The sequence below is a fragment of the Candidozyma pseudohaemuli genome (genome assembly GCF_003013735.1).
Source record: "Candidozyma pseudohaemuli strain B12108 chromosome Unknown scaffold00004, whole genome shotgun sequence".
In the NCBI taxonomy this organism is placed as follows: domain Eukaryota; kingdom Fungi; phylum Ascomycota; class Pichiomycetes; order Serinales; family Metschnikowiaceae; genus Candidozyma; species Candidozyma pseudohaemuli.
The window spans coordinates 546,897-571,233 of record NW_020194438.1 but is presented as its reverse complement, the minus strand read 5'-3'; the positions used below and the strand labels follow the sequence as shown (position 1 = coordinate 571,233).

At 48.3% G+C, this 24,337-nt stretch overlaps 10 protein-coding genes across 10 annotated transcripts; 4 read left to right on the top strand and 6 right to left on the bottom strand.

Moving 5' to 3' along the window:
* Window positions 1–670: 670 nt before the first annotated feature.
* On the top strand, window positions 671–2,074 carry EHD3 (mitochondrial 37S ribosomal protein mS47; the record flags this gene model as incomplete). Its single annotated transcript, XM_024857727.1, has 1 exon — window positions 671–2,074. The coding sequence occupies one exon, from the start codon at window positions 671–673 to the stop codon at window positions 2,072–2,074; it is 1,404 nt and encodes a 467-aa protein (XP_024714226.1).
* A 128-nt stretch (window positions 2,075–2,202) lies between these two features.
* On the bottom strand, window positions 2,203–3,588 carry C7M61_002348 (uncharacterized protein; the record flags this gene model as incomplete). Its single annotated transcript, XM_024857726.1, has 1 exon — window positions 2,203–3,588. The coding sequence occupies one exon, from the start codon at window positions 3,586–3,588 to the stop codon at window positions 2,203–2,205; it is 1,386 nt and encodes a 461-aa protein (XP_024714225.1).
* Window positions 3,589–4,108: 520 nt separating this feature from the next.
* On the bottom strand, window positions 4,109–8,128 carry C7M61_002347 (ferric reductase family protein; the record flags this gene model as incomplete). The annotated part of the gene is made up of 2 exons (XM_024857725.1): window positions 4,109–5,878; window positions 7,112–8,128. The coding sequence occupies 2 exons, from the start codon at window positions 8,126–8,128 to the stop codon at window positions 4,109–4,111; spliced, it is 2,787 nt and encodes a 928-aa protein (XP_024714224.1).
* Window positions 8,129–8,267: 139 nt separating this feature from the next.
* Window positions 8,268–10,353, bottom strand: C7M61_002346 (uncharacterized protein; the record flags this gene model as incomplete). The annotated part of the gene is made up of 2 exons (XM_024857724.1): window positions 8,268–9,339; window positions 9,875–10,353. The coding sequence occupies 2 exons, from the start codon at window positions 10,351–10,353 to the stop codon at window positions 8,268–8,270; spliced, it is 1,551 nt and encodes a 516-aa protein (XP_024714223.1).
* Window positions 10,354–10,817: 464 nt separating this feature from the next.
* Window positions 10,818–15,616, top strand: EST1 (Est1p; the record flags this gene model as incomplete). Its single annotated transcript, XM_024857723.1, has 2 exons — window positions 10,818–11,547; window positions 12,945–15,616. The coding sequence occupies 2 exons, from the start codon at window positions 10,818–10,820 to the stop codon at window positions 15,614–15,616; spliced, it is 3,402 nt and encodes a 1,133-aa protein (XP_024714222.1).
* Window positions 15,617–16,058: 442 nt separating this feature from the next.
* On the top strand, window positions 16,059–17,177 carry DES1 (Des1p; the record flags this gene model as incomplete). Its single annotated transcript, XM_024857722.1, has 1 exon — window positions 16,059–17,177. The coding sequence occupies one exon, from the start codon at window positions 16,059–16,061 to the stop codon at window positions 17,175–17,177; it is 1,119 nt and encodes a 372-aa protein (XP_024714221.1).
* Window positions 17,178–17,285: 108 nt separating this feature from the next.
* HTS1 (histidine--tRNA ligase) lies at window positions 17,286–18,860 on the bottom strand (the record flags this gene model as incomplete). The annotated part of the gene is made up of 1 exon (XM_024857721.1): window positions 17,286–18,860. The coding sequence occupies one exon, from the start codon at window positions 18,858–18,860 to the stop codon at window positions 17,286–17,288; it is 1,575 nt and encodes a 524-aa protein (XP_024714220.1).
* Window positions 18,861–19,443: 583 nt separating this feature from the next.
* On the bottom strand, window positions 19,444–20,808 carry C7M61_002342 (dioxygenase; the record flags this gene model as incomplete). Its single annotated transcript, XM_024857720.1, has 1 exon — window positions 19,444–20,808. The coding sequence occupies one exon, from the start codon at window positions 20,806–20,808 to the stop codon at window positions 19,444–19,446; it is 1,365 nt and encodes a 454-aa protein (XP_024714219.1).
* A 536-nt stretch (window positions 20,809–21,344) lies between these two features.
* Window positions 21,345–22,628, bottom strand: C7M61_002341 (uncharacterized protein; the record flags this gene model as incomplete). The annotated part of the gene is made up of 1 exon (XM_024857719.1): window positions 21,345–22,628. The coding sequence occupies one exon, from the start codon at window positions 22,626–22,628 to the stop codon at window positions 21,345–21,347; it is 1,284 nt and encodes a 427-aa protein (XP_024714218.1).
* Window positions 22,629–22,825: 197 nt separating this feature from the next.
* RVS167 (amphiphysin) lies at window positions 22,826–24,172 on the top strand (the record flags this gene model as incomplete). Its single annotated transcript, XM_024857718.1, has 1 exon — window positions 22,826–24,172. The coding sequence occupies one exon, from the start codon at window positions 22,826–22,828 to the stop codon at window positions 24,170–24,172; it is 1,347 nt and encodes a 448-aa protein (XP_024714217.1).
* Window positions 24,173–24,337: the final 165 nt, after the last annotated feature.

Sequence of the window (24,337 nt, the reverse complement as noted above, 5' to 3'; positions counted from 1 at the left end):
TCATTGTCTGAGACAACTGTGCTGGCAATATGAAGACGGGGGAAATCAATTTCCATGAATAAATTACGAGAAATATATCTCCCGGCAATAGCCCTTATCAATTCCAGATCTGGTTTCGGCTATTGCCTGTTTTGCACCCAGCCAAGCTTCTACACCCGATAACCTTAATGCCTTTCCTGAACTGTGGAGATTTCGCAGCCATTCCGTCGGCTTGACCTGCCCCTAATGTATTGTTCAGGTCGAGTGATCAAAGGCGGGGCGGATGTTGGGTATATCGAGACAGATCGGAGTTTTGAACAAAGGCTGGTGCTTCCGAGTCAGAAGTCTGAGGGGCTGCAAAGGCTCCTACACAATTGTATCCACGGATACTCGCGAGCAAGGGATCCAGACCGAGGCCTACCACAGGCTTGTCAAAACAACACACAAGCAAAAATCGAAAAAGAATTAGGGTCAATTGACGAAACCTGAAGCTCTACATCTTCTCCTATCTGCATTTGCAGCCATAAAAGAAGGTTCTTTTTTTTGTGGGGAACCCCAGGGGCTGCGCGAAAATTTTCACAGTCTCTCGGCTATTGGACCCCTCCGCCTTATAACTCCCACAGTCCCACAATCCTGCCCAATGTTCTGCTATAAACGGGTCTCTTCCTCTCGCTTTATAACACAACTAAGAATGTCTTCCACAGGTTACGCCGCCGACGACGTCTTGTTCCACAATGAGAACTTGGCTCGCGTCATTTCTTTGAACAGATTGAAGAAATTGAATTCTTTGGACACCTCCATGGTGACCAAGATTGGTCCTCGTTTGTCTGAGTACGCCAAATCCGAGGCTGCTTCCATGGTCATTTTGACTTCCAAGTCCCCCAAGGCCTTGTGTGCCGGTGGTGACGTTGCTCTGTGTGCTTCGGAGATCTTGAAGGGCAACCCAGGCTACGCTTCCAACTTCTTCCAGGAGGAATACAATGTCAACTACCTCATTGCCACCTACTCCAAGCCATACATTTCCTTGATGGACGGTATCACCATGGGCGGTGGTGTCGGTTTGTCTGTCCACGCTCCTTTCCGTATTGCTACCGAGAAGACCAAGTTGGCCATGCCTGAGATGGACATTGGTTTCTTCCCTGACGTGGGTACCACTTTCTTTTTGCCACGTTTGGACGACAAGCTCGGCTACTACTACGCCTTGACTGGTGAGGTGTTGAGCGGCTTGGACGCTTACCAGGCCGGTTTCGCTACCCACTTTGTTCCTTCCGAGAGAATCCCTCAATTGGTCAAGCGTTTGTCCAACTTGAAGCCTCCTGTGATCAACAACACCCCAACCGAGGGTACCCTTTTGAAAGACCAGAAGGACTTCTTCATCCAGGTGAACATGGCCATTGAGGAGTTCACCGAGAACAAGTTGCCAGACAACTACAAGTTCCACTTGACCGAGGAGCAGATCACCTTGATCAACAAGGCCTTCTCCGAGCCTACTTTCGACGACGCTTTGCAGGTTTTCTTGTACTCCAACACCGAGTTTGGTAAGAAGACCTACGACCGTTTGTCGGCCAAGTCCCCCACATCTACGCATATCGCCTTTGACTTGATGAACAAGGGTGCCAAAAACAAGATCCGTGCCCAGTTGGAGTTGGAGATGGTCTCTGCCACCAACATGGTCAACCACAAGATCGAGGAAAACGACTTCGTCAAGGGTGTCAAGCACAAGCTCATTGACAAGATCAAGGAGCCATTCTTCCCTCAGTGGAGCTCATACGACGCTGAACGTGTCAGAAAGTTCCAGGAGCCATCTGTCCATACTGCCAAGCTTGAGAGCCCTCTCTTGAAGAGATTCTTTGGTGTTGACTTCCACCAGTACCCATTCAACTTTGGCTTACCTTCCAACCAGGAAATCGAGAACTACATCACCGGCCAGGACGGTCTGAACAGAAAGTACTTGCCTACTCCAAAGGAGGTGGTTAGACACTTCAACACCGTGACCAACAACAAGTTGGGTGTAGAGGAGAAGGTGAACAGAGCCTTGGCCTTGCACGGCGAGGCGTCGAAGTATGACAACAAGTATGTTTCTTGGAAGGCGTAGATCATCCACGGAACCCGAACAAGGAAACGACGGAACGCATAAATTATAATACAAGTATATATCGATCCTTGTGAATTGTAGAGCTTACATTGGAGCAGAACTTTTGATATAATACAGGTATACATACATTACTTGAACTTTTCCAAAATCAAGTCCTCACCAAGCTCCTCGTAGTCGGCTTTGGAGATAAACCAGTTATCCAAGGCGATGTTGGCACTGCCGTTTTCATCCTCCACAGCGTCGTTGAGCATGCTGGCCAAGTTGGCGGCACCTAACCACGAGCCGAACTTCTTATCGTACAAATCGTGGATATCTCCCAGTGGGTAATTGCGCAATGGGGAGATGTAGATCTTGTACTGCGAGGTGATCATGTAGTTGGGTAACACTGTGGGAGCGGTACGGCTGATGTCACCGCAGAGTCTATCGGAGAAGCCTGAGAGAAGAGCACCTCCACCGGTGATCAAAGTGTTTGTGAAGAGGGTTCTCAAGACCTCATTAAAACGAGCATTGCTGTTTGAAGTAGCAGGGTCGTTGCCAGCAGGCACCATAGTCGACTCCAAGTTCTTCAAGGCGAACAAAACCAAGTTGGAGATACCGTGTGTGTGTGCCTTGTCGAAGGCTGGGTCGGGAATAGGAACGTCTGGCAATTTGTATACGTGTGGCACGAAAAGAGCCTCTAAGAGCGTTGATGTCTCCCTTTCTGAATAGTTGATCTGTGTGCGGTCTGGCAACTGGAAGAACGGAGGCAGCTGGTGGACCTGAGTGTAGTACGAGTTAGGAGCTGTGATGCCTGGTGGAGGCTCGCTGACTGAGAGCATGGTCTCCTTGAAATTCTGTAAAAGATTGTGTGTGGCATGGTACAGCTTGAAAGACTGGGAAACATTGTCAGCGGTGTACTGAGGAGGCAACAAGCGGGAGTTGTCGAGCTGACTGGGCTGGTAGCCCAACTTGGCTTCTATGCTACGCAAGGCGTGCAAAGATGCAAAGTCACCTGCGTACTTGGAGTGGAAACACAGCTTCTGCTGGATGACACCGTCCAAAATGGGTGTCACACTGGCCACACCAGCACCTATGTCAATAACCAACCCACTCAGACGGCCGGTGTGGTATAACTGAGCCAATGGAGACTTCAAGAGCGAGAAAAGGGGTACTTGCAAGCCTTCGAAAGCAATCTGGGCAGCAGCAGCCTTGTTCTTAGGCGTGTTCCACGTCTGTTCTGTCATCATCAAAGGGTGGTCCTTGGCATCCACGCCATTGCCGCTATCCAAGTTCTCGTACACATATTCCCAATTGCTGGCGACGTGGTCATAGTTGTACACAATACCATTGTCCACGAGGGTCATCACCTCAAGGTCGGGTCTGGAGTTGATCTTGTCTCCCACAAGCACCTTGTTGTTTTCATCCACCAGGTACGAGGAGTTGAACACAAGCGAGGGCAAATCTTCCAGCGCAAAGCCGGCACGTGTTGAGCTCGTGCCGTTGTCTATAACGACCGCAGGAAGCAGGTTGACCATGTTGTTGGAGAGTTGTTGGTAGCGTTGATGTTTTCTCACTTTGATGTATTGAGGTGCACGGGTGTAAAGAGTGCTTCAGGCAGCCAGCCCGCCATGGACCCAGTCGTCTAAGTGATGTATTTTAGGCAATGAGGGAGCTTCTAGTCATTTAAAATTAATAATTCAATTAAGAGATTCATAATTCTTTTCTATTTTTCTTTGTTCTCTGTTGTCACTTTTTTCAACGATGGTGGTATCGTCAGTCGGATGTCAACTATCGAGGTTTACAGATGTCACACCAGTTCTGGTCAATTTTCTTTAAAGCCTTGAATTTGTCAAGGATCGTTAGGTTCATGTATTTTAGGCGTTTTTACTTTATTTGGCACATTGGTCAAAAACACAGACTAGATGAGCTTTTCGCAGCCATGACAGTTGTACTAGTCAGTAGACCACTAGACTCCAATAGGACTTTAGACTATGGCTCTTCTAAATGCCTACAACCTTTCCGTTAATTTACTTCTCATCATGCTATGTATCGTAATCACCACTGGAAGTTCATGGACTGGTAGTGAACATTAAATGGCAGACCCACCTCAATGTGGTCCATGCAGCTGTTTCTGATCTGGTCGTCCATCACACCTGGACCGCAAGAATAAACGTACAAGTCAGACTTGGACTCTGATTTGGCCTCCTCGACGCATTCGCTCACCCATTGGTTCACGTCAGGTCGGCTATCCACAACCTTGACAAACTCCAACTTCTCGTCATCTAGCTTCACACCTTCGGTTTCACGAACAAACACCGTCACCTGGGCGCCCCTTTCACGAATATACTTGATATCCCGACGCATCCAGAGAAATTCGTTGATGCTGTTGACGGTCCAAAGAAGCTTGGTACCGGCAGCATTGTCGTAAATGAATGGAAACAAACTGCACACTCCGAGACCACCGGCAATGAATACCCTGGCGTCGTTCTCCTTATGCTTCATTGTCTTTCCACCGTAGGGACCGTCCAAAAGACACCAGAGCCACATTCTGCCCTTTTCGTCGGTGGGCAATTTAAGAAGACTCTTGGTGGCTCCTTTCTTGACTCTGACGTACATCTTCAATACACCAGGCGACGAAGCAGGCGACGAAAGAATGGAAAATGGATGGGACTGCAAGCACTGACCCCAGATTTTGGTATGGAAGAAGGTAACATAGACGGTGTTGCCAGGACGATAGGCCATATCGTATGCAAGTGGTTTGGGCAAAATCAACTCAAGAGTCTTATCGTCAATCACGTTGATGCAAAGCTCAGTAAGACCACGGTTTAAAATAAACATCTTGCTCCATCTCATGACTCTGTCGTACACTGTAAGCGCAATCATGGTGTAGATCCAGCCCATCCAGCCAAGAGTAATACAGTGGTACCACATCGACACAATAAAGAGCCACCCAAAGACCTTGTGAATGATCAAAAAAGTCTCGTACATGAAGTTTCTAACAGGCTGGAAGCTCTGGCCAATCATGAGAAACAAAAGGATGGTTCCCACTACACCCCATCTCCAGTAGTCATCCATACCCCAGGCCAGGTAGCCTGCGTCGTTGATGGCGTAGTCTGTCCACACCGCGGAGTGGATAAGAGCCTCGATAGACATGATAACGGCGACGTAGGTGTGGTATTTGATGAACTCAGCTCTGGAGAATCCGGTCAAAAGCGTGAATGGGTTGTTTCTGAGGCCAAAGATGAACACCACAGGAAGAAGGGAAAACGAGATCAAGGCCGAGCGGTAGCCAATCAAGTCCAACGTCAAGAAGTACACATCGTTGATGTAGACGTTGGGAAGCTGGACGTCGTAGGAAAGCGCTGTAGCCAAAACGGTGAAGACCAAAAAGAGTCCCATCACGAGCATATCGCCAAAAGTGTATCCCCAAAGACGAACCGGGGTAAGGTATTTTGAACAAATTTGGGAAATCGTTCTAGGCGCTCTTACGCCAAGGTAGGTTTTCAGAAGATGAAGCACCGAGAAGATGCCTATCACTGCAACCCAGTACCATAAAAGCCCCCAGCCGAGCCACTGGGACTTGAAGACGTGATGGTTGATTTCGTCAAAAGAACGCATGTAAAGGTGGAAATCTGTGGCATTGACGCCCAAAGGATGGTAGGTCTGATTCTCCTTATTCTGTTCCGTTGGCTGCTGAATGTACTGAGTAGCGTTTTCCCTCCATGCCTTCATTTCGTCCACGGAGTAATGGAAGTGGCCTTTTTGGAGACATCTTGTAGTGACGTGCTTCAAAGCATGGTCAATCTTGCCCTGGTCGTCGGTCTGCTCATATATACAATTTGATACCGACCCCAACCAGTCCACATTTCCACACCGGCACATATAGTACTTATGGCCCTGGCCTGTTCCGCCACAACCCCAGTCAAATTCTTTCATATAGTAGATGCATGCTGAGGCTATGGAGGAGTCCACAATGACAAGCGAAAGCACCAGTGATAGCCATAAAAAAGGCACTAGATGGTGGAAGAGCATTGGGTGCAAAAAATGCGTTTGGGGGAACTCGGTGCATTATAACGGAACGCAGTGTCGCTAAAGCTGCTTCTGGAAACGGTAATGAAAAAATGCTCATAGTGAGACGAGGAAGCGTGGGGCGTACTTTCCGATGCCAAGAAGATTTAAGGTGTAGATTAGGTGGCTTTGGCGAATCAGGTTGCTGATATTGACGCCTCGGTGCCTGAATTCACAATAGGCATTGTCCATTGTTGGACTGTCACTTCCCGAATGGTGAGCAGATACGGTGGGGTTTGAGGAGTAGGGCATTGAGGAGATCTAGTCTAGGGTAAATTTGGTGGAGGAAATAATAGGGAAATTGAATTTAGTGTTGAATCTAAATAAACGCTTCTTTTGTTGTTGCTTTTTTGGTGCCTGGATTGTGATGTTTCTGAGATCTGACGTTTGGTAGCTCCGCAGTGCGATAATGGTTACGAGTAGCAAATGAAAATCGGCACTTCGTCAAATATCAAAAACTTCCAAAAATCCGATTGGATGAAAATCGTCTGATTTGAAAACTTTTCATGTTTGCCGCCGTGTAGCCCGCTGCACCTTGCCCGATTCGCCATGAATGGTTGCAAAACGGCTTCACGAAAAGTGCTCATAGTAAGCGGCTGGATATATCGCCCAGACCTTGTCATCGGTCCGAAAGATACGTGCATGCGGCTCCATTGTGGCCTGTTAAGCTTTCGTAAACTGGCCTTTTTTTTTTTTGGAAGAAAGTCGATGATGAACGGAATGAGACAATGTCGAAGATCGAGTGAGTTACTTAGCTGGATGCAATCACTCAGCGGATTGGACTTCAACAAATGACTCCTCACCAGAACCAACTCTCCCTCTTTAATGCTTGTTTCTTATCATGAAAAAAAAAAAAAAAAGAACATCGACTAATAGTATTCATTGACGATATGGACTCAGTCTGAAAAATCATCACCATACCACTACAACTCACCAACACTTCACTGAACAACCTGGCTCACATGGCGCCAGTTCCGGTGTCAAACCCACCTCTCCAGAATCCAATCCACCCAGTTCAGAAGACAGCTCGTCAGAGGTAAACCAGCCATAGACTGCTTTCAGACTACCTGCTTTCAATCCTTCAGAAGGTGACTTTCCAGCACTTCTCTGAAAAAGCGACGATCTCAGAGACTTGGCTTTCAACTTCTCTAGCTTTGGCTGTAACCACTTGAGCGGAGCGTAGAAGGCCTCCTTTACCCTCTGAGACTTTGGCCTGTGTGCTCCAAAGCCAACCAGACTATCACCATCCGAGGAACTCGAATCCTTCTCTGATCTGCCTCGACTCTTCCTTTCGCCAAATAACCAGTCTAGATAAAACCGTTCACGATTGAACCTTCTCTTTTCTGCCTTTTTCATTCTCCTTTCAAAAAAGGCATCAACTCTGACCTTCACCTCACACCAGTCGTCCCAGTTATCCCAGGCATAATCTGACACAGTGCTACACTCCAGAGCCCAGCCAGAACCCCATGAACTGGACCAATCATCCCACAGACTTTCGAATGACAGAACCTCAATATTACTGCCAGTATCATCTTCAATCCAGTCGATGTTGATGTCATTTTCATCATCCTCTATAATGCCCAGTTTGGCAAACTTCAACCATGTCAGAAGGTTGGGGTCTTCAACGAGACAGTCGTAAATGGGATCTATGGAATAAACGCTCTCTGTTTCATTAACATTGAAACCCATCAAATGCATAACTCTCTCTGAACTTTCTTTCCTTACTGCTTCATGGTTGTAGAGGCTCTCCATACTTTCCAGAGGCAGATAGGTTTTGGGATTTTTCAACAGCTCGAACTCCATCTTCCTGAATTCTTCTGCTGGATCGATTACCGAAGCTCTTTGAAGGTACCGTTTGAGACTATCTTGTTTGAGCTTTTTGGCTGCATTGAACCTCTCTCGAGCTTTGGCATCAGCATCTTCTTCATAGAGTTTTTTGGTGAATTCTACATTGAAATTGACGGCGCCCCAATTACCTATTGGGTCAAACAGAGACAATTGAGACATTTAGTGTTGGGTGTTTCTTCTCCAAACTTTGCTTTTGGATCTGAAAATAGAGTAGTTGTGAGGCTGCAAATATCACCAAGCGCTCTCCTTATATGCTACCACTACATTTCCGCATAATATAGACATTTCCATTCACGATCTACTTTTGATCAAATTCTTTGATGGTCTTCTTCAAAGACTCATTCTCCTCCCTCAATAAGTTCAACTCAATAAGGAGACTCTGCTTGTTGCTGTAGCTTACCATTCTCTGTAAGGACTCATTCTCCGCCAGCAACACCTCCAACTTGCTCGTGAGTCTGTGGGCCATCTCCTGCGCGTCGAAGGTGCCATTCTCTATGATGTCACTACCTTTGTTCATCACCAACGCTACCATGATGGCTTCCAATCTCGACTTGGTGTCCTCCAAGTCACTGGTCCTCTCATTCAAGGTCTGTGTGAGGTCTCTGAAAAGCTGGTGGTATTTCTGGGGCATCTGCACAGATGGGCTATCCTTGTAATTGGACCCAGATGCCTGTGTCTTGTTCAACTTGAAGTTCTTGAGCTTCTCTGCTACGGACTTGTTCATCTCAGTCTGGAAGGCAAGCTCAGCTTCTAACGCTTGCACCTTGTCTGAGGATACTGATTTGGCTGGCTTCAACGCCTTGCCGTCAAAAGAGCTATGCTTCGAGCTGATGGAAGTTGATGGCTCTTTGTTCTCCTTCTCAAATGATGGAGTGTAGCTCTGGTTATTGTAAGCCATGCGGATGTCCCTCTTCTTTGAGAGATCGATCAGACCATCGACGCTCTTGTAACGTGCCTGTGGAGCTGCGACATACGAGTCGGCTCTGGGCCGATGGATGTAGTTACTATTGATAGTGTTTTCGTATTGGTCTCCAAGTCCGTTGATAGACAACAGTCTCTGCATGGGATACATGTTCTGGAACAGGTTCGTGGAAGAGACCGAAGGACTCACCAAAGAGGACAGGAAGCCAGCGTTTGAAACGTAATTGGCCATCAGGATCTTTTGAGCCGTGTCAAACTTGTCACTCACCGACTGGGGCGACGTCCAAGCTGGCAGGGCCTGAATCAGACTAGCAGACACTGTAGACGCGTTGATCAGCAGCTGACGGGACTTGCCACCGAGAGTGTCGTTCAAAAGGGGAAAGAAGTCCGGGTCGGTGTCCTCAGTTTGAGAACCAGCGTAGCCACTAGAGTTCCCGAAACTGCCAGAACTAAGAGTGTTGAAGATTGGGGGACAATCCAAGGTCTGAAAGGGTTAGTAAGACGCCGTGCCAGCGTGCTGGAGGGTGCCACTTACATTGGCCAGTGTTCGATCCATTGAGCTAGAAGAGAAGAAAAAGTTGGGGAGGGAGAAAAAGGGGGGACCAAAAAAAGTGGGAGATCGGCCGTATTTATAGTGCTGTCTCCTGGCCGTTTCACATTTGCAGCCATTTCGCATACAGGGTCCACTCCGAGGCATAGCCGAGACCGGGGCTTTTCGATAAAGCATTTTTAGAATTTTTGGATTGAAATATATGAAATAATGATTTGGATAATTTTGAAAATTCATTGGGTAGCAGAGTCTAATGCAATGTCTAAGCTACACTTACAGCGCGTTACATGCATAGCACATACGCATATCTATTGAGCTCTATGTAAATGCCCGATTTGGGTAATCCAATTATGGAACCCTTCCTTCACCATATTCTATAGCATATCTAGTCCATCTTCATGTCATATTGAGACACCCCTCAGAATCCGAAGTACGCGTTTCCAGCAGCACCTCCAGATCCACCATTCAACATCTGCCGTAACATTGGTCCCAAAGGCGAATTGAGCACTTCTTGGGGTAGCTTCAAGATCCTGTCTTCTAGGTTCTTACCCACCAAAAATTCCATCACCACATCAGTGAAATGGTTGCAGTTGTTCTCAAAGAGATCGTATGCCAGTGCATTGTACTTTTGCTGCTCGTGGTTTCGAAGGTCTTCTAGAAAATCCTGAAGAATGTCCTCGGTGATATAAGTTTCACCAACATCAAGAACCTCCTTCGGTGATCCGTATTTTGTTCTTCCAGCTTGCGCCGTTTTGATGCCCTGGTCAATGTAGTACTCTTTGCCGTACGCCACTACCAGAGTGTGGTAGATGCCGTCTATGGACTTGCCGAGAAGCTGTGGCGAGTACAATGCAGCAAGACCGTGGGATAGATCGTAAACATGGACTTTGACGGGTTTGGCTTCGTCAGACATGAAGAAAATGTTGTTGGTGGATTGAAGAAGTGGCAAGTGATCTGCTTATCGGCACGTGATATAGAAGGTATGTTGGAAACTGCATGTATCTGAGGTAGTCTCACCTGAGGCTCATCACTGTATATAGGGCTTACCAGACTCATGGTTAGAGAGTTAACGACTCCAAGATTAAGCTATATAGCAGGAAGAAAGTGACTTAATGTGTTAGGCTGGAATTCTGGGAAATGTCCCTTTATATATGGCGGGCAGCATTGACGAGTCACGTGGGCCTGGAAAATGGACGAGCCTCAGTGAGACTGTGGTGCATGTACGAGGGTCTTCTTGACTAAGGCTCCTGACAGACCCTCGGCCAATTGTCTTGGCTTTCCTACCGATGTGCAAACTAACCATTCTGTTTCTTTTTACATAGCTTTTTCCTGAAACACTATCGTTGGTATTTTTAAAACTATCGTTGGTTTTTTAAAATGAGTGAGGGATCAGCCTTATACAGTTTGCTCCCTCTAGGAAAACCGGTTTCCTTTTCTGTTTCAAGAGAGGGCAGGTTACCAATCAATGATATCGACGTGACTCTTCCGTTCTCTCTTGAGCGCAGTGAACTCTACATGCTTTGGTTCAAGAATGTTGTTTGGAATTGCTTCAGGTATTCATTCCGTTTGGAGAGACTGTACTTCATTACATACATGTACGACCCTGAGAAAGCTGAAAAATTACTTGAAAATGAGAAGGAGGAGGATGCAAGAATGATAAGGGACAACGTTGATTCTCTCTGTCTGTCACTTTTGGAATCATTTTTGGGCATGTTCCATGACCACACCGAAGGTCTCGAAGGCATGAAAAAGTTCCATGACGAGATGTGTAAGGGTGACCTTCTCAACTGTGAATCTATCTACTCCTTCTTTGCGAGACATGTTTTTGACAGATTCAACAACCTCGGTTGCAACGCCGCCTTACAGTGTTACTACCACATCAATAAAGTTTACGGCTTCACCTTCGAGGAACAGTTTGGAATGCTGGCAATGGCTCAATTCCCTGACAAAAGTGAATATATCACTAGGCTGATTCTTGAAGGGATGGGTGTCAAGTCTGTGGACTGGAAGAAGAGACTCTATGACATTCATATTGGTCGCGAGAGGCTAGTGGCACATTTTGACTACCACCTGCTTGGAGAGACTCGTGAGCAGATTCTCGCCGAGTGTCCCCCTTTAAATGACAAAAAGGGAAGGTGGTGTGGGAGATGCAAAAGTAACACCCACTGGCTCACGCATTGTCGGAAGTTGAGGAGACAGAGGGGTTCAAAACGGCGGCCAGGGAAACGGGCAAGCCTCCAGGCGTAAAAGACATGGACAGGCCAACGACCAAAGCAGGCATCAACTGGCTCTTATAAAGATTAGGCACAGTTATAGACCTTATTTGGGATCCTGGATGTTGCAGGCAAAGCAGTTTCCTCCCATTCCAGTGGCTTTGGCGGATGGAGGCAAGGGGTATGATGCAACGGTTATGAAGGATTTATTGGAATAGGAAAGAAGGGTTGTTTCTTGCTTACAGGGTAAAAAGGGGGATGAACGTCGAAGGTCGACTGGAAGGGTCGAAGGGTCCGAATCAGGATATCAAGGATTATGTAACATGGGCCTTTTCATGAAAGAGGAAGTTAGAGTGAAAAGAAAATTTAGACAATAGACCTGTAATTATTAGCCGTTTTGAACTTCAGTGGATTTAGGGTTCTGATGGCTGCGAAAAGTTGATGCATGGAGCCGCATCTCGGTGTAAGTCAAGGAGGGTTAGAAAGAGTGTAGGATGAGTCTCCAATTGGAATCTAGATCATGAAAGATTTCTTCCAGGTGCCTTGAGCTTTGAATCCAAGCTTATATGAATGTAATGTTCTAGGGCATACATGGTTGGTGAGTACCTGAAACTGGGGACAATCTATGAAGCCTCGACCACAGCGATGGCATTATTACATGTCTACTTCTGGGATACCGCAGTTCAATGACTAGTACACTGAAAAAGCGATAAAAGAAAAGTAGTATGAGAAATATCACCTCCTATCTCAACTGACGATACATGTAATGCTAGGATTCCTGTTCCCATCAGGGTGTTCCATGCACCTCTGTAATTCCGATCGCGGTCACAATGGCTGCAAACTCTCCCACCAACGTCGTCTAATCCTAGGGATAAGAAGAGTACGACTGAGAAAACTAGCCGAAAATCATCAAAGAAGAATTATTTAATCGTAGCATCGTTCATATTTTCAAATTTTCGCCTCATGCTGAATTCCGTACCTACCATCCTAGCCCGACTGTAACAGGCCCAAATGACCAGGCCAATCAAAACTACCCAGCAAAAACACAACCCCTAAATCTTAGCAATCCATCATCAAAACCCAACCAAAACCTCCAACCTTTCCCCTCCATAAACCCCCTCTGATTTGCAACCACCAAACGGTCCTGTGCAGAGGCCCTGAGCATCGAAAAAGCCGGCCTTTTTTTCTTCACCACAAGCTTAACGCTGAACCGCCAGAGGCCCATCGGCATTTAGAATGATCATTGCGCCGTCGTTGCCTTAAAATATGCTCCCGCCTCCCGTCACCGCAGACATCCAAAAATACAAGTCTCACCTTGACGATTTCCTTTCGAAAAAGTATGTCGACCAGTCTCTCCTCCTAGGCTTCAACGCCGTGGTCCAGTCCAAGTTTTCCCAGTGGATCCAGGACGACGTGGCCCGGTACCACGAAAAACAGCATTCCGGCGCCACCCCGCAAAACCAGGATGCCGAGTTTGTGCTGGTTGAGCTTTTGGAGATACTATGGGGTAAGTTCTTGCACCCCATCGTGAAGTTCTACCAACGCCAGCATGCCGATTTGTACTTGCAGTCGGCAGACACACTCAAGGACAAGAAAAAGGGGAACTTCAAGATTGTGGAAATGAGAAAGTTGAACGAGACGTTTACCAAGTTCGTCAAATCCTCCACTGCAGCATACAGATCCATTCTCCAGCATATGATGGCATCTTACGAAAACCCATTATTACCGAAAAACTACCTTGCCGATTTGGATATTGCCACCGGCGCAGGCAAAAAGTGCTCGAATTCCGATTTCAACGCAAACCTTACCTTCATCCTCTACCACTGTTTGTTGGGATTGGGTAACTTGAATAGACACTCGGCCACCATCACCGTCACATACGTTGATCCTTGCAAGTCAGTGAACGCCTACTACAGACACTTGAAACAGCAGGACAAAAACCCCAATTCTCTCAAGCATTACGAGCCTGCGTTGCAGTGCTACCATAAGTGCATTGGTTTGCTTCCGGCGCTCAATGAGCCTTATAACCACATTGGTGTGATTTACAATAGCGCCAATGCCAAGTTTGACGCTACCTTGTGGTTTTTGCGTTCTCAGTTTACGAGAATACCGAACTACGTGGTTGGTAAGGTTAACCTTGCGACGATATTCAAGAAGCAGTGGCTTGAGGGAGCCTATACTTCAATCAAGCTGAAACATCCTCGTCAAATGAACGAGGAGGATATCAACATCTGGCTTCTACGCATTTTGGCCCAGATTTTCTTTTCTTCTTTCTACAAGCGTCCGCTCAATGTCGAAACAGCAGAGAAGGAGATTATCGGGGTGTTGTTCTGCAACCCTGAAACGACTCAGTTTGTTAAGAATCCGGAATTCATCAAGGAGCACTTGACTGTTTTGATTTGCTTCTTCTGCTGGGCCGAGGCCGAAAACAGCCAATCTGCTAAGAAAAAGATTGGTTACCTTTTCGTCAACTACCTTAATGCTTATCTCAGAGACGTTGCCGAATTGAAGCACAACAAGGACGTTCACCTCCCGAACTTGCGTTTCATCTTGGCTTTCCTCAGAAAGCAAACAGGCCTTCTCAGCTTCGATCGTGGTGAATTGAACCATTCCGTTGCAAAGGCCGTGAATGCTATCGTTCTTAACGATCTGGAAAAACAAGCTCACAGACTCGCTATTCTTTCAGACGCCTATCTTGCTCAGGACCTTCCGACTCGTACACACTACTTTGCTGAAGATGTCAACTTCAAGGACTTTGGCCCAATTGGGTTCCAGTTCAAGGACTTCCAGGACACGAGATTGTTTTCCAGTGACTATGTTGGACCACTATTTGGTGGTGAGTATTTCAGCAAGGCCCAGGGCATTCCCTTGTTCTTGGACAACTACGCTGTTCAGCAGATTGACAAGGAATTTGAGCTCAATAGCGAAAATCTCGATACTGAGAGCAAGAGAAAGCTTAAGGCTGAGCTTATAGCACAGGCATCCGAATCGCTCGAGAACGATATGAGATTTTGCGCTATTGCCAAGCAGGTCAGCAACAACTTCAACGATTTGACCCTCGATGAATACTCTCATTTGCTTCAGGTCAAGGTGGAGGTTTCGGCCACGCCGAATGTGAAGGGTATCAAGAAGAAGTCACCCAAACCAAAAGCTGAAAAGAAGGCGGAGAAGAAGAAGGATTACGCCTCGATCATCAGAGAGGGTCCCAAAAAGCCAGAGGAATCAAAGAAGTTACCCAAGAAGCCAGTCGAGGAGGATAACGAGGTGCAAGTTGCCAACCTGTCTACCGAGATATCCACCTCCAATGTGGCACCTTCTTCTATTGAGGAAATAGAACTGATGATTGCAGGCCATGCCCAGTCGTTCAGACAGCAGAATGGTTCCGGTGGAATTGACACCGAAGCGGGTCTTTCTGATATGGTCAACTCCATCATCAACGATACCTACCAGGACAAGTCCAACGACGTTGTCATTCCAGATTCTCAGGACAGCCTGGGTGCACTCAGAACGTCAACGCAGGAGCCTGTGGATGCCACACACCAAATTCAGGCAGCTTCTACCCAACAAGGCTTTTCTCAGCAATTGCATCAAGGAAGTCCACAGGTCCAGGGCCACGAGTTCCTGATGAGTCAGCCTATGATGCCGCCAATGGGCCAGACTCCTCAATTAGGCTACTCCATGGCGCAAAGCCAGTTTCTTCAAGGCCCAGCACAGCCTTTTGGATACCCACAGGGCTACGGCATGCCTGTTTACCCTGGAATGGCGCCACCTCCACCTCCCCAAGCTACACAGATGCCTGGTTCATCCCAGGTTCCTGATTTCCAACAGTATGCCAGTATCTACGGTCAGCCGCCTGGAGGATTCGGAATGTACGGGCCTCAGGGTCCTTGGAACCGCCAGGCGCCATGGAATTACTACGGCAGCAGTTCCCAGAGCAGCCAGAACTTTGGATCTAGTCAGTAGTGGTGCCGTTAATGGTTGCAAAATGCAATATGGCAGGAGGGGGACAAAAAAGGTGAATTTTTTTTTCCCAAAGTGCTTATTGCATTTCAACCGCTCCACCACCGTGAAAATGGATTTTGCATTTCCAAGTTCTCGATCCGGGTCTATCGGATTCCCGAGTCTATTGTACCTAGATTTGACAGGCTCGCAGCATCGCCTGTTTAACGCTATGCATCGCAAATCAGACCAATCGCGTAGTTCACATACCAATGAACAATACCGAGAAAAAGTGAACTTCCACGATGACTTAAAAACAAAGCTAAGAGCCAATCAAGATCTCATAAAAAATCTCTTTATGTTTAGCCCCCCGGGGGTCTCAGCCTCTATGCCTCTTCGTAACCTCCTGCATACACACCACACACTGCCTTTTCACGAAATCAGACCAGATTCACATCTCGTCTTTATGGTCGAGTCTCTTACTCATAGGATCTCTAAACAGAGCTACAAAGTGGAGGCGCCTGCTGCCGACGCGCCGCTCGACGTGCTCAACGAGTACTACTGGACAAAAGACGCTGAGCCCCATGTGGCCAGGAGAAAGGCCATTATCGCCAAATACCCCGAGGTCAGAAAGCTCACGGGTCACGAACCCAAGCTGAAATGGTACGTGATGGCGGTGGTGGCGTTGCAGGTGGCAACGGCGGTGTACTTGCGGAACACACATCCGATTTCATGGAAGTTTTTCGGGTTGGCCTATGTGATAGGAGCCACGGCGAACCAGGCCATCTTCCTCGCTATCCATGAATTGTCTCACAACTTGATGTTCAAGAAGCCTTTCCACAATAAGCTTTTTGCTATTTTCACGAATATCCCCATCGGTATTCCGTATAGCGCCTCGTTCCAGCCTTACCACCAGTTGCACCATAAGTTCATGGGCGACGAGTACTTAGACACGGACTTGCCTACTCCGCTAGAATCGGTCGTCTTGTCGAACGTCTTGGGCAAGGTGTTCTTCGCCACGTGCCAGATCTTCTTCTACGCCTTGAGACCCATGTTCATCACCCAGATCAACTTCACCTACATTCATTTGATGAACATCGTGTTCCAGGTCTCTTTTGATGTGGCGCTCGTGAAGCTCGCTGGCGTCAACAGCTTGCTTTACTTCATCATGTCGTCCTTTTTGGCCGGCTCCTTGCACCCCTGCGCTGGCCATTTCATCGCCGAACACTACGTGCTCAACGAAAATAACGTTCCTCGGGCTGGCCACGAGAAAGAGGGCAATCTCACCCCCGATCTTGTGCCCGCAGAGACCTACTCCTACTACGGAACACTCAACTTGGTGACGTGGAACGTGGGCTACCACAATGAGCACCACGACTTCCCATACGTTGCATGGACCAAGCTTCCCGAGCTTCGCCGGATCGCTGCCGAGTTCTACGATCCGTTGCCTAAAATCGACTCCTGGTGTGGCGTCATCTGGCATTTCTGCTTCAACGACGTCAACACGTTGTGGAACAGAGTCAAGCGGACAGGCAAAGAGCGTCTGGGACGGAACGTTAGCGGGTTGGACAGGAATCAAAACTAGGATAGGATAGGAAAAGTATGTTAGGCAGAATGAAGCCTTTGGAGAAAAAAGAAGCGTAGCTCTAAATGTTTCCGTTTGCCAGTTTCTGGCGCTTCTATTATAACACATTTACAAATTCTTCACCAAACGAGTCAAGACGTCAGCATCACCACCGTTGTAAGCAGCCAACTGCTCCTGAACAACGCTTACAATGTCCTTGGCCTCCACAAGCTCACCCTCATTACTGTCGTCGCCCTGGCCCAACTTCTTCACTCTCAACTTGCCCTCTGGGTACTCCTCCTTACCCAAAATAACGGCCAATTTGGCACCAGACTTCTCGGCAGCATCAAACTGTTTTCTAGGGTTGGCCTTGGCCTTGTAGACGTATTCGGCGCTGATACCGGCCTGCCACAATTGCTTAGCAACGGTCATTCTCTGAGGCAAGAAACCAGTCCAGTCAGGACCACCGCCAAAGGCCATAACGTAAACGTCAGTCTGGGAAGCAGAAAGAGACTCCCACTCCTTGGCGGCTCTGGCCTTGATAATCGAGAAAATTCTCTCGACACCGAAAGAAATACCCACACATGGGATGGACTTGCCGTTGGAGAACATGCCCACCAAGTTGTCGTAACGACCACCGGCAGCAATGGAACCCACACCGACGTACTCAGAAGCATCCTCCTCGGAGTCCTTCTTGGCCTTGGCCTTCAACTCGTCAGCGTTTTTTGGTGGAGCAGAAGCGGCAGTGACAGCCTCGTAGATCAAACCAGTGTAGTAGTCCAAACCTCTCGCGAGCGACAAGTCGAACGACAAGAAGTTGGAGATGCCGAAAGCCTCGGCGTAGTCGGCCAAAACAGCCATTTCCTCGATACCCTTCTGGGCGCTTTCGTTGGTCTTCAAAAGCTCAGAGGACGTCAAGAACTTCAAGGTCTCACGGATGGAGCCGCTCACCTTGACAAACTCGCCAATCTTATCGGCAACCTCCTCGGTCTGGCCCTTCTCCACGGTCATCTCCTTCTTGACAGCCTCCCATGGCGACTTGTCCAACTTGTCCACCGCAGACGAGATCTTTCTGACGTCCTCGTCCTTCACACCACACGCCTGGAAGATACCGTCCAAGATCTTTCTGTGGTTCAACTTGACCTTGAAGTCGGAAACGCCCAACGACGTCAAACCCTCACACAAGATCACCAAAATCTCCGAATCGGGCACCATCACGTCGTAGTTGCCCGCCATGTCAAAGTCACACTGGTAGAACTCTCTCATTCTGCCCTTGGTCATGGCAGGCTGGTCTCTTCTGTAGACCTTGGCAATGTGGTAGCGCTTGATGGCGCTGATGCTGTTGCAGGCGACGAAACGGGCGAACGGAACGGTCAAGTCGTACCTCAAAGACGTCAATTCGCCTCCCTGGTCCTCCAAGTTGTAGATCAATTTGGAGTCTTCACCGTACTTTCCCGTGAGAATCTCTCGGAGCTCAAATACCGGCGTGTCGATGGTCACACCACCGTGTTTCTTGAACAACGAGCTCAAGGTGCCAAAAATCTCCTCTCTCAACACCATGTCCTTATCGGCCCAGTCCTTGGTACCCTTTGGGGTCTTCAAGAGAAACTGGGACTCCTGCTTTTTTGATTTTTTGCTCTGCTTGGCATTTGGGGCAGCGGCAGCGGCCTTGCTGGCTGTGGGCTGTGTGGCTTCCGTGGACATGACTCTAGCGAACGATCGGGTGGATGAAAGTCGTAGAAACCGCTTGAACATTCGTTTCAAGACGGTCGGGTGGAAAAAAATCCTATAGCTGGGTGTGGTGCACGGGTGTGACTACCCTTCCCCAGGGCTCAAGTGGTGGACATTGGCGGGTATTTGGTGGTGGGTGCTCGATAAGCTTTAAGATTTGAATTTTAAAGTGGCTGTGGTTGAGTTTCTCACATGTTTGTGAATTGGTCGTTCAATGTGGGTATGCTGTTTTCGCAGCCATTTTTCAGCCGCTTGAGCGATGATCATCAGTATTGGAGCACAAAGTGAGCTTTATTCTAGTGATATTTTGATTCCATATTCGAGATTTATAGAATTCAGCGGAACAGTCCGCTAAAAGCCCGCTTTTATTAACTTTCAAGTGTCACCACATCTACAGGCAATGCCTAGCTCGTGTCCTCTATTATCATATATCAATCTACCCTTTGGTGCAGCCCAGGAACGGTGATGGCACCCTCTGTCTGCATTATTTTGTTGAGCTTGTATCTCGTAGTTCTGCAAATCCAATTGTGTTTGACTTGATTGTCATTCCATCCTTCTAATCCTCATTAATACCGTTAGGCTTGGAGTATCCCAAACGCATCACACCGTCACTGAGAAGACGCTTACCCCAGCTGCCTGCCGCAGGATCGCCAGTTTCGTCTCTGCATTGCTTCAAGAACGGTAGCAAGGAAGTACCACCGGTGCCCTTTTCTTCAACACCAGCAGCCTTCTTTTTCGCCAATCCAGAACGGAGAGTCGACGAAGAACCCATCTTGGGCGCCTTCTTGGCCTGCAATACGACATAACGTGTGACGATCTGGATGTGCTTGTCTCTGAACAGCTTGAGCATGGCCAAGCAGGCGTCGTAGCTGAGAGTGAGTTCCGAGTTTTGCTTGTTCTGGAAGACAAACTCACGGATTTTGCATTCCTCGTCGACCATCGCCAAAAAGTCTCTGTGCTCCTGGGGCATGTATTTACGCATTTCCACGAGGAAGGCGTTGGAAGCAGAACCAGTGCTTTCCTTTGGAGGAGCGGATTTGGCCAAATCGGGAACCGGCCTCTCGCCAGTAGAGTGGTGCTGAACGCTCAACAAGGAGTCAAGGAACTGGATCAATGACGACTGGGCATTGGAACCACCCGCATACGATCTGTGGGCCTTTTCGTTGCCGTAAATCACACCATTGGGGTGAAGGCCCACGCCTTCCATGTTCTTCCAGCCGGCCAAGTAGGGCCTGATTCTAAAGTAAAACACGTGTGGGTCACACATCTCCTCCATACGCATAAGCACGGAGCCCAAATGGTCGATGGTCTGGGCCAATTCCTGAAGACTCCGTGTCAACTGCTCGATATTGCCGTTTTTGGCGTGCTCCATGGCCTGGAGACCATAACGGACACACTGGCCGCCGCTGTACTCGAAAAACACACTGACCAAGTAGAACCACGATTCGTCGATGGAGCCTGTGAAAGTGTTGATGGTGGTGAGATTGTCCCAGTTGAACCTGCCCTGGGCGTACTCGTCCAGGCCGGGCATGATTTCTCTGAAATTCCAAAGGCACAAACCGGCGTACGTGGCCAAAGGAGGGAGCCCGAGGCGGTCAGCAACTTCGATCAACGGCTTTGCTACCTGTTCGGGTATTTTCGACGACGGCGTCGAGGCGCCCCATACGTATCCGTGGGCCAAAAAGCCTAGAACAGAATAGGCCCTCCTGAGCTCAGGAAGCCCCTGGATCTCGGCCACGTCGATTTGTGGGAGTTTGTCAATGACACTTCTGATTCTTCTGCTGAGAAGCAAAGCAGGCAAGTTTTCCACGATATCCTCCCAGGGCTGGAAACAGGGCTGGGGGAGTTTCCGGAGCGGGAGCTCGGCCGGAAGGAACCCTGTGGTATCCAGCACCGAAAACGTCTTGATGTCCAACACCATGAAGAAGAAGTGGTAGTTGCGAAAACTCAGCTGATTTGCAGGATGGAGTAGTTTCGGAACGAGGCCTTGGAAAAGCGGCTTGGCAGTGTGAGACTGGGGCGGTTTCGGAAAAAAAAAAAGAAAGTGGGACGATTTGGGAGGTTTATATAGTTTTTGGTTTGAGGGTGCTTGGAGGGGCTTTTGGTTTCGGTGTTTGGTGCTGTTGGGTAATGTATGTCTCAGAAACGGTCGATCCTTTTCGCAGCCGTCCAGATAGATATGGATGTTTGAATAATCAAAAGATGAAGCTTTGATTTGTTATTTTTTTTCTAAAATAAAAAATGCAGTGAAGGTCGATGTTTATGCTGGACAGAAATCCTAATCTTTCCGGCTGGGTCGGTATTATTGTTGCTGGTGTGGATGTTACGTTGATGACAAACCACACTTGCTAGTGCGATCTGACACCAGGACTATTTAGTTGCAAGAAACTCCCAAAATTTCCAATAAATTTTCATGATTTTATGTATTAGTTTTCAAACCTCGATTCTATAAACGCATTACTTCTTCCGGCCACGCCTCCTTCTCTGTTTGCCCTGCTCCAGACAAAGCCTGATCAAAGGATTGGTCTGCTCTATCATCTTGCCATAAGCATGGCCAAACTCCCGAATAAGCAAATTGTGGTCTTCACAAAAATCACCTGCTATATCAGGGCCCTTTGCGCCGAAAAGGTCTAACAATTGCCTCGCCCGTGGTGTAAGATCCTTGTATCCTGGCATCTCTTCAAGGTAGATATTGCTCTGTGATGGCTCGATTTCCATGAAATCCAGAAATCCCAAGATCTGGACGCCTCCCCAGAGAGCCACCTGTTCTCTGAGACTGAGATTAAAACGTGAACACAACTCGCCAAAGCTGGCCTTAATGAAAGGCATGGTATCGAATCTTCCACCAGTCCATGGAATCTTGGAGGCTCCAAGCAGCTCCAATACCACCTTGGCGGTGAAGGTCCACATATCTGCCGAACTGATGGGAAAGTCCTCCCTTAAAACCTCCATCCACAAAAAGCAGACCTCGAGTTCGGGCTCCAAATACATCATATCGATATCTGTACCACCCCAGCTGAAGTACTGCCAGCAGAGCTTCAAGAAGAGGTGTTTGGGAAAACCCAGGGTCTCGATATACTTTTCAATTGCAATTCTAAGGTGCTTGAAACGGTTGGCGGTGAGCACTGGAGGGTAATTTGCAACCATTTTGTTGAGTATTCTGTCTCTCTTTTTGATTCTCAGCTTTTTTGCAGCCTCACAGTAGGAGGTTTCTGACACTGACGAAGAGGAAGAGGCTTTTGAAGAGACGTCGTGGGGATCGAATACTGAAGCTTCATCCAAGGTTGATGTTCCATTGAGGGTTTGTGGATTCCCTGACTCCTGGTCATTTTGTTCCTCCTCAATGGACTCCTCGGAGTCAGAATCCTCGTATCCTTCAATGACCTCCACAGTATGGTAGGCCCTTGCATAACTCTCAAGCTTCATCAAGTAGTCGCTGAATCCTTCAGTCTCACTAAGTGGGATACCGTTGAATCCGGTGTCTTGTGGGTCTTCAAAGAGATACCGCTTTGAAACGTAGTACGCCTTTAGCGGGATTTGCGAGAACTTGAAAGTCGAAACCTCCACCACAAATTCCATTCCTTCCATTGGATCTTCAGGGATTCTACGTGTGATGGCGAATGGGTGCAAAAACCAGCACAGGTACCAGAAAACAGAGAGAGCAAGCTTTGTGGACTTTAGTAGAACGCATTGGACCGTCACGAGCGGCGCCACCGCTATGGCGCCAAGTTCCACTAACATCTTTTTTGATAAAAAATCAAGAAGAAGAAGAAGTAGTGGTAAGTTTTCTCCAGCATGGGTCACCTATCAAAGTAGAGGCTTGGAGTGCGCAAGGTGGCACACCCGTGCACCACGGACGGTTAGTGACTTTTTCCCCTTTCCCAGTCGGCATTATACCTCAGCACCAACAAAGCTCCATTATTCATAAACATTAAACCATGTCGTTCAAAGGCATCAAGAAGTCGGTGTTGCGTGCGCCGCAGAACTTCCGGCAAAAGCTCAATATGGGTGAAATCACCCAGGACCCTGTTTACGCCGATGCCGAAAGACGATTCAAAGAGTTGGAGTTGGAAACCAAGAAACTCAGTGAGGAGTCCAAGCGTTACTTTGCCGCCGTCAACGGCATGTTGGATTACCAGATTGACTTTTCCAAGGCCATTGAGGAGATCTACAAGCCCATCAGTGGGCGTTTATCGGACCCCAGTGCTACAGTACCCGAGGATAACCCAGAAGGTATCGAGGCGTCGGAGTCGTACCGAGAGGTGGTGAAGGAGTTGAAGGAGCTGTTGCAGCCGGATCTTGAGCTTATCCAGAAGCGTATTGTGGACCCAGCGCAGGAGCTTTTGAAGGTGATTCAGCTGATCAGAAAGATGGCCACCAAGAGAGAGCACAAGCAGGTTGACTTGGACAGACACAAGCGTACGCACAAGAAGTACGAGGAGAAGAAGGAGCGTACGGCCAAGGACGAGGAGAAGATGTACAATGCCGAGGCCGAGGTTGCCGTTGCTCAGGAGGAGTTTGACTACTACAACAACATGTTGAAGGACGAGTTGCCCACCTTGTTTGCCATGCAGCTGGACTTCATCAAGCCTTTGTTCGTGTCGTTCTACTACATGCAGCTAAACATCTTTTACACGTTGTACAGCCGGATGGAAGAGCTCAAGATTCCATACTTTGACTTGAACCTGGACATTGTCGAGGCTTACACCGCAAAGAAGGGCGACATCGAAGAGCAAACTGACAACATCGGCATCACCCACTTCAAGGTGGGCCACGCCAAGAACAAGTTGGAGGCCACCAAGAGAAGGCACCAGATGATGAGCGGCAACAACACCGGCTCGTCAGGTCTGGCAGCATCGACTGCGCCCGGCACTGCTGGAGCACCAGGAGCCGCCGGACAGACCCTTCCTCAGTACACTCCGGGCCAAACAGGCAACAACTACGGCTACGGCAACGAGAAAGCTCAGTACCAGCCTCAGCAGTACGGCCAAACAGCCGCCCAGCAGCCTCAACAATATGGCCAACCTCAGTACGGCCAACCTCAAGAGGCGGCCCCACCTCAGTACGGCGCTCCAGGTGCCGCTCCAGTGGCCGCTCCAGCTGCTACTGGCACGCCAACTTGCACAGCCTTGTATGACTACACTGCTCAGGCTCAAGGCGACTTGACGTTCACGGCAGGCGCTGTGATTGAGATTGTGGAGCAGGGAGACGCTAATGGATGGTGGACTGGACGCTATAATGGCCAGACGGGAGCCTTCCCAGGTAACTATGTCCAGTTGAACTGAGAGTAGATTAGAATATACGCATAATGGGGGGAAGTGTAGGCTCGTAGCGTTAGCGGAGAGCTATACCTACAAGGGAATAGTGACCTTCAAGGCTACGTCGAAATCTACGTCGACTTGCTTGTCTTGCTTGTCGTGACAGCCATTGTTATCAGGCTATGCTGAGAA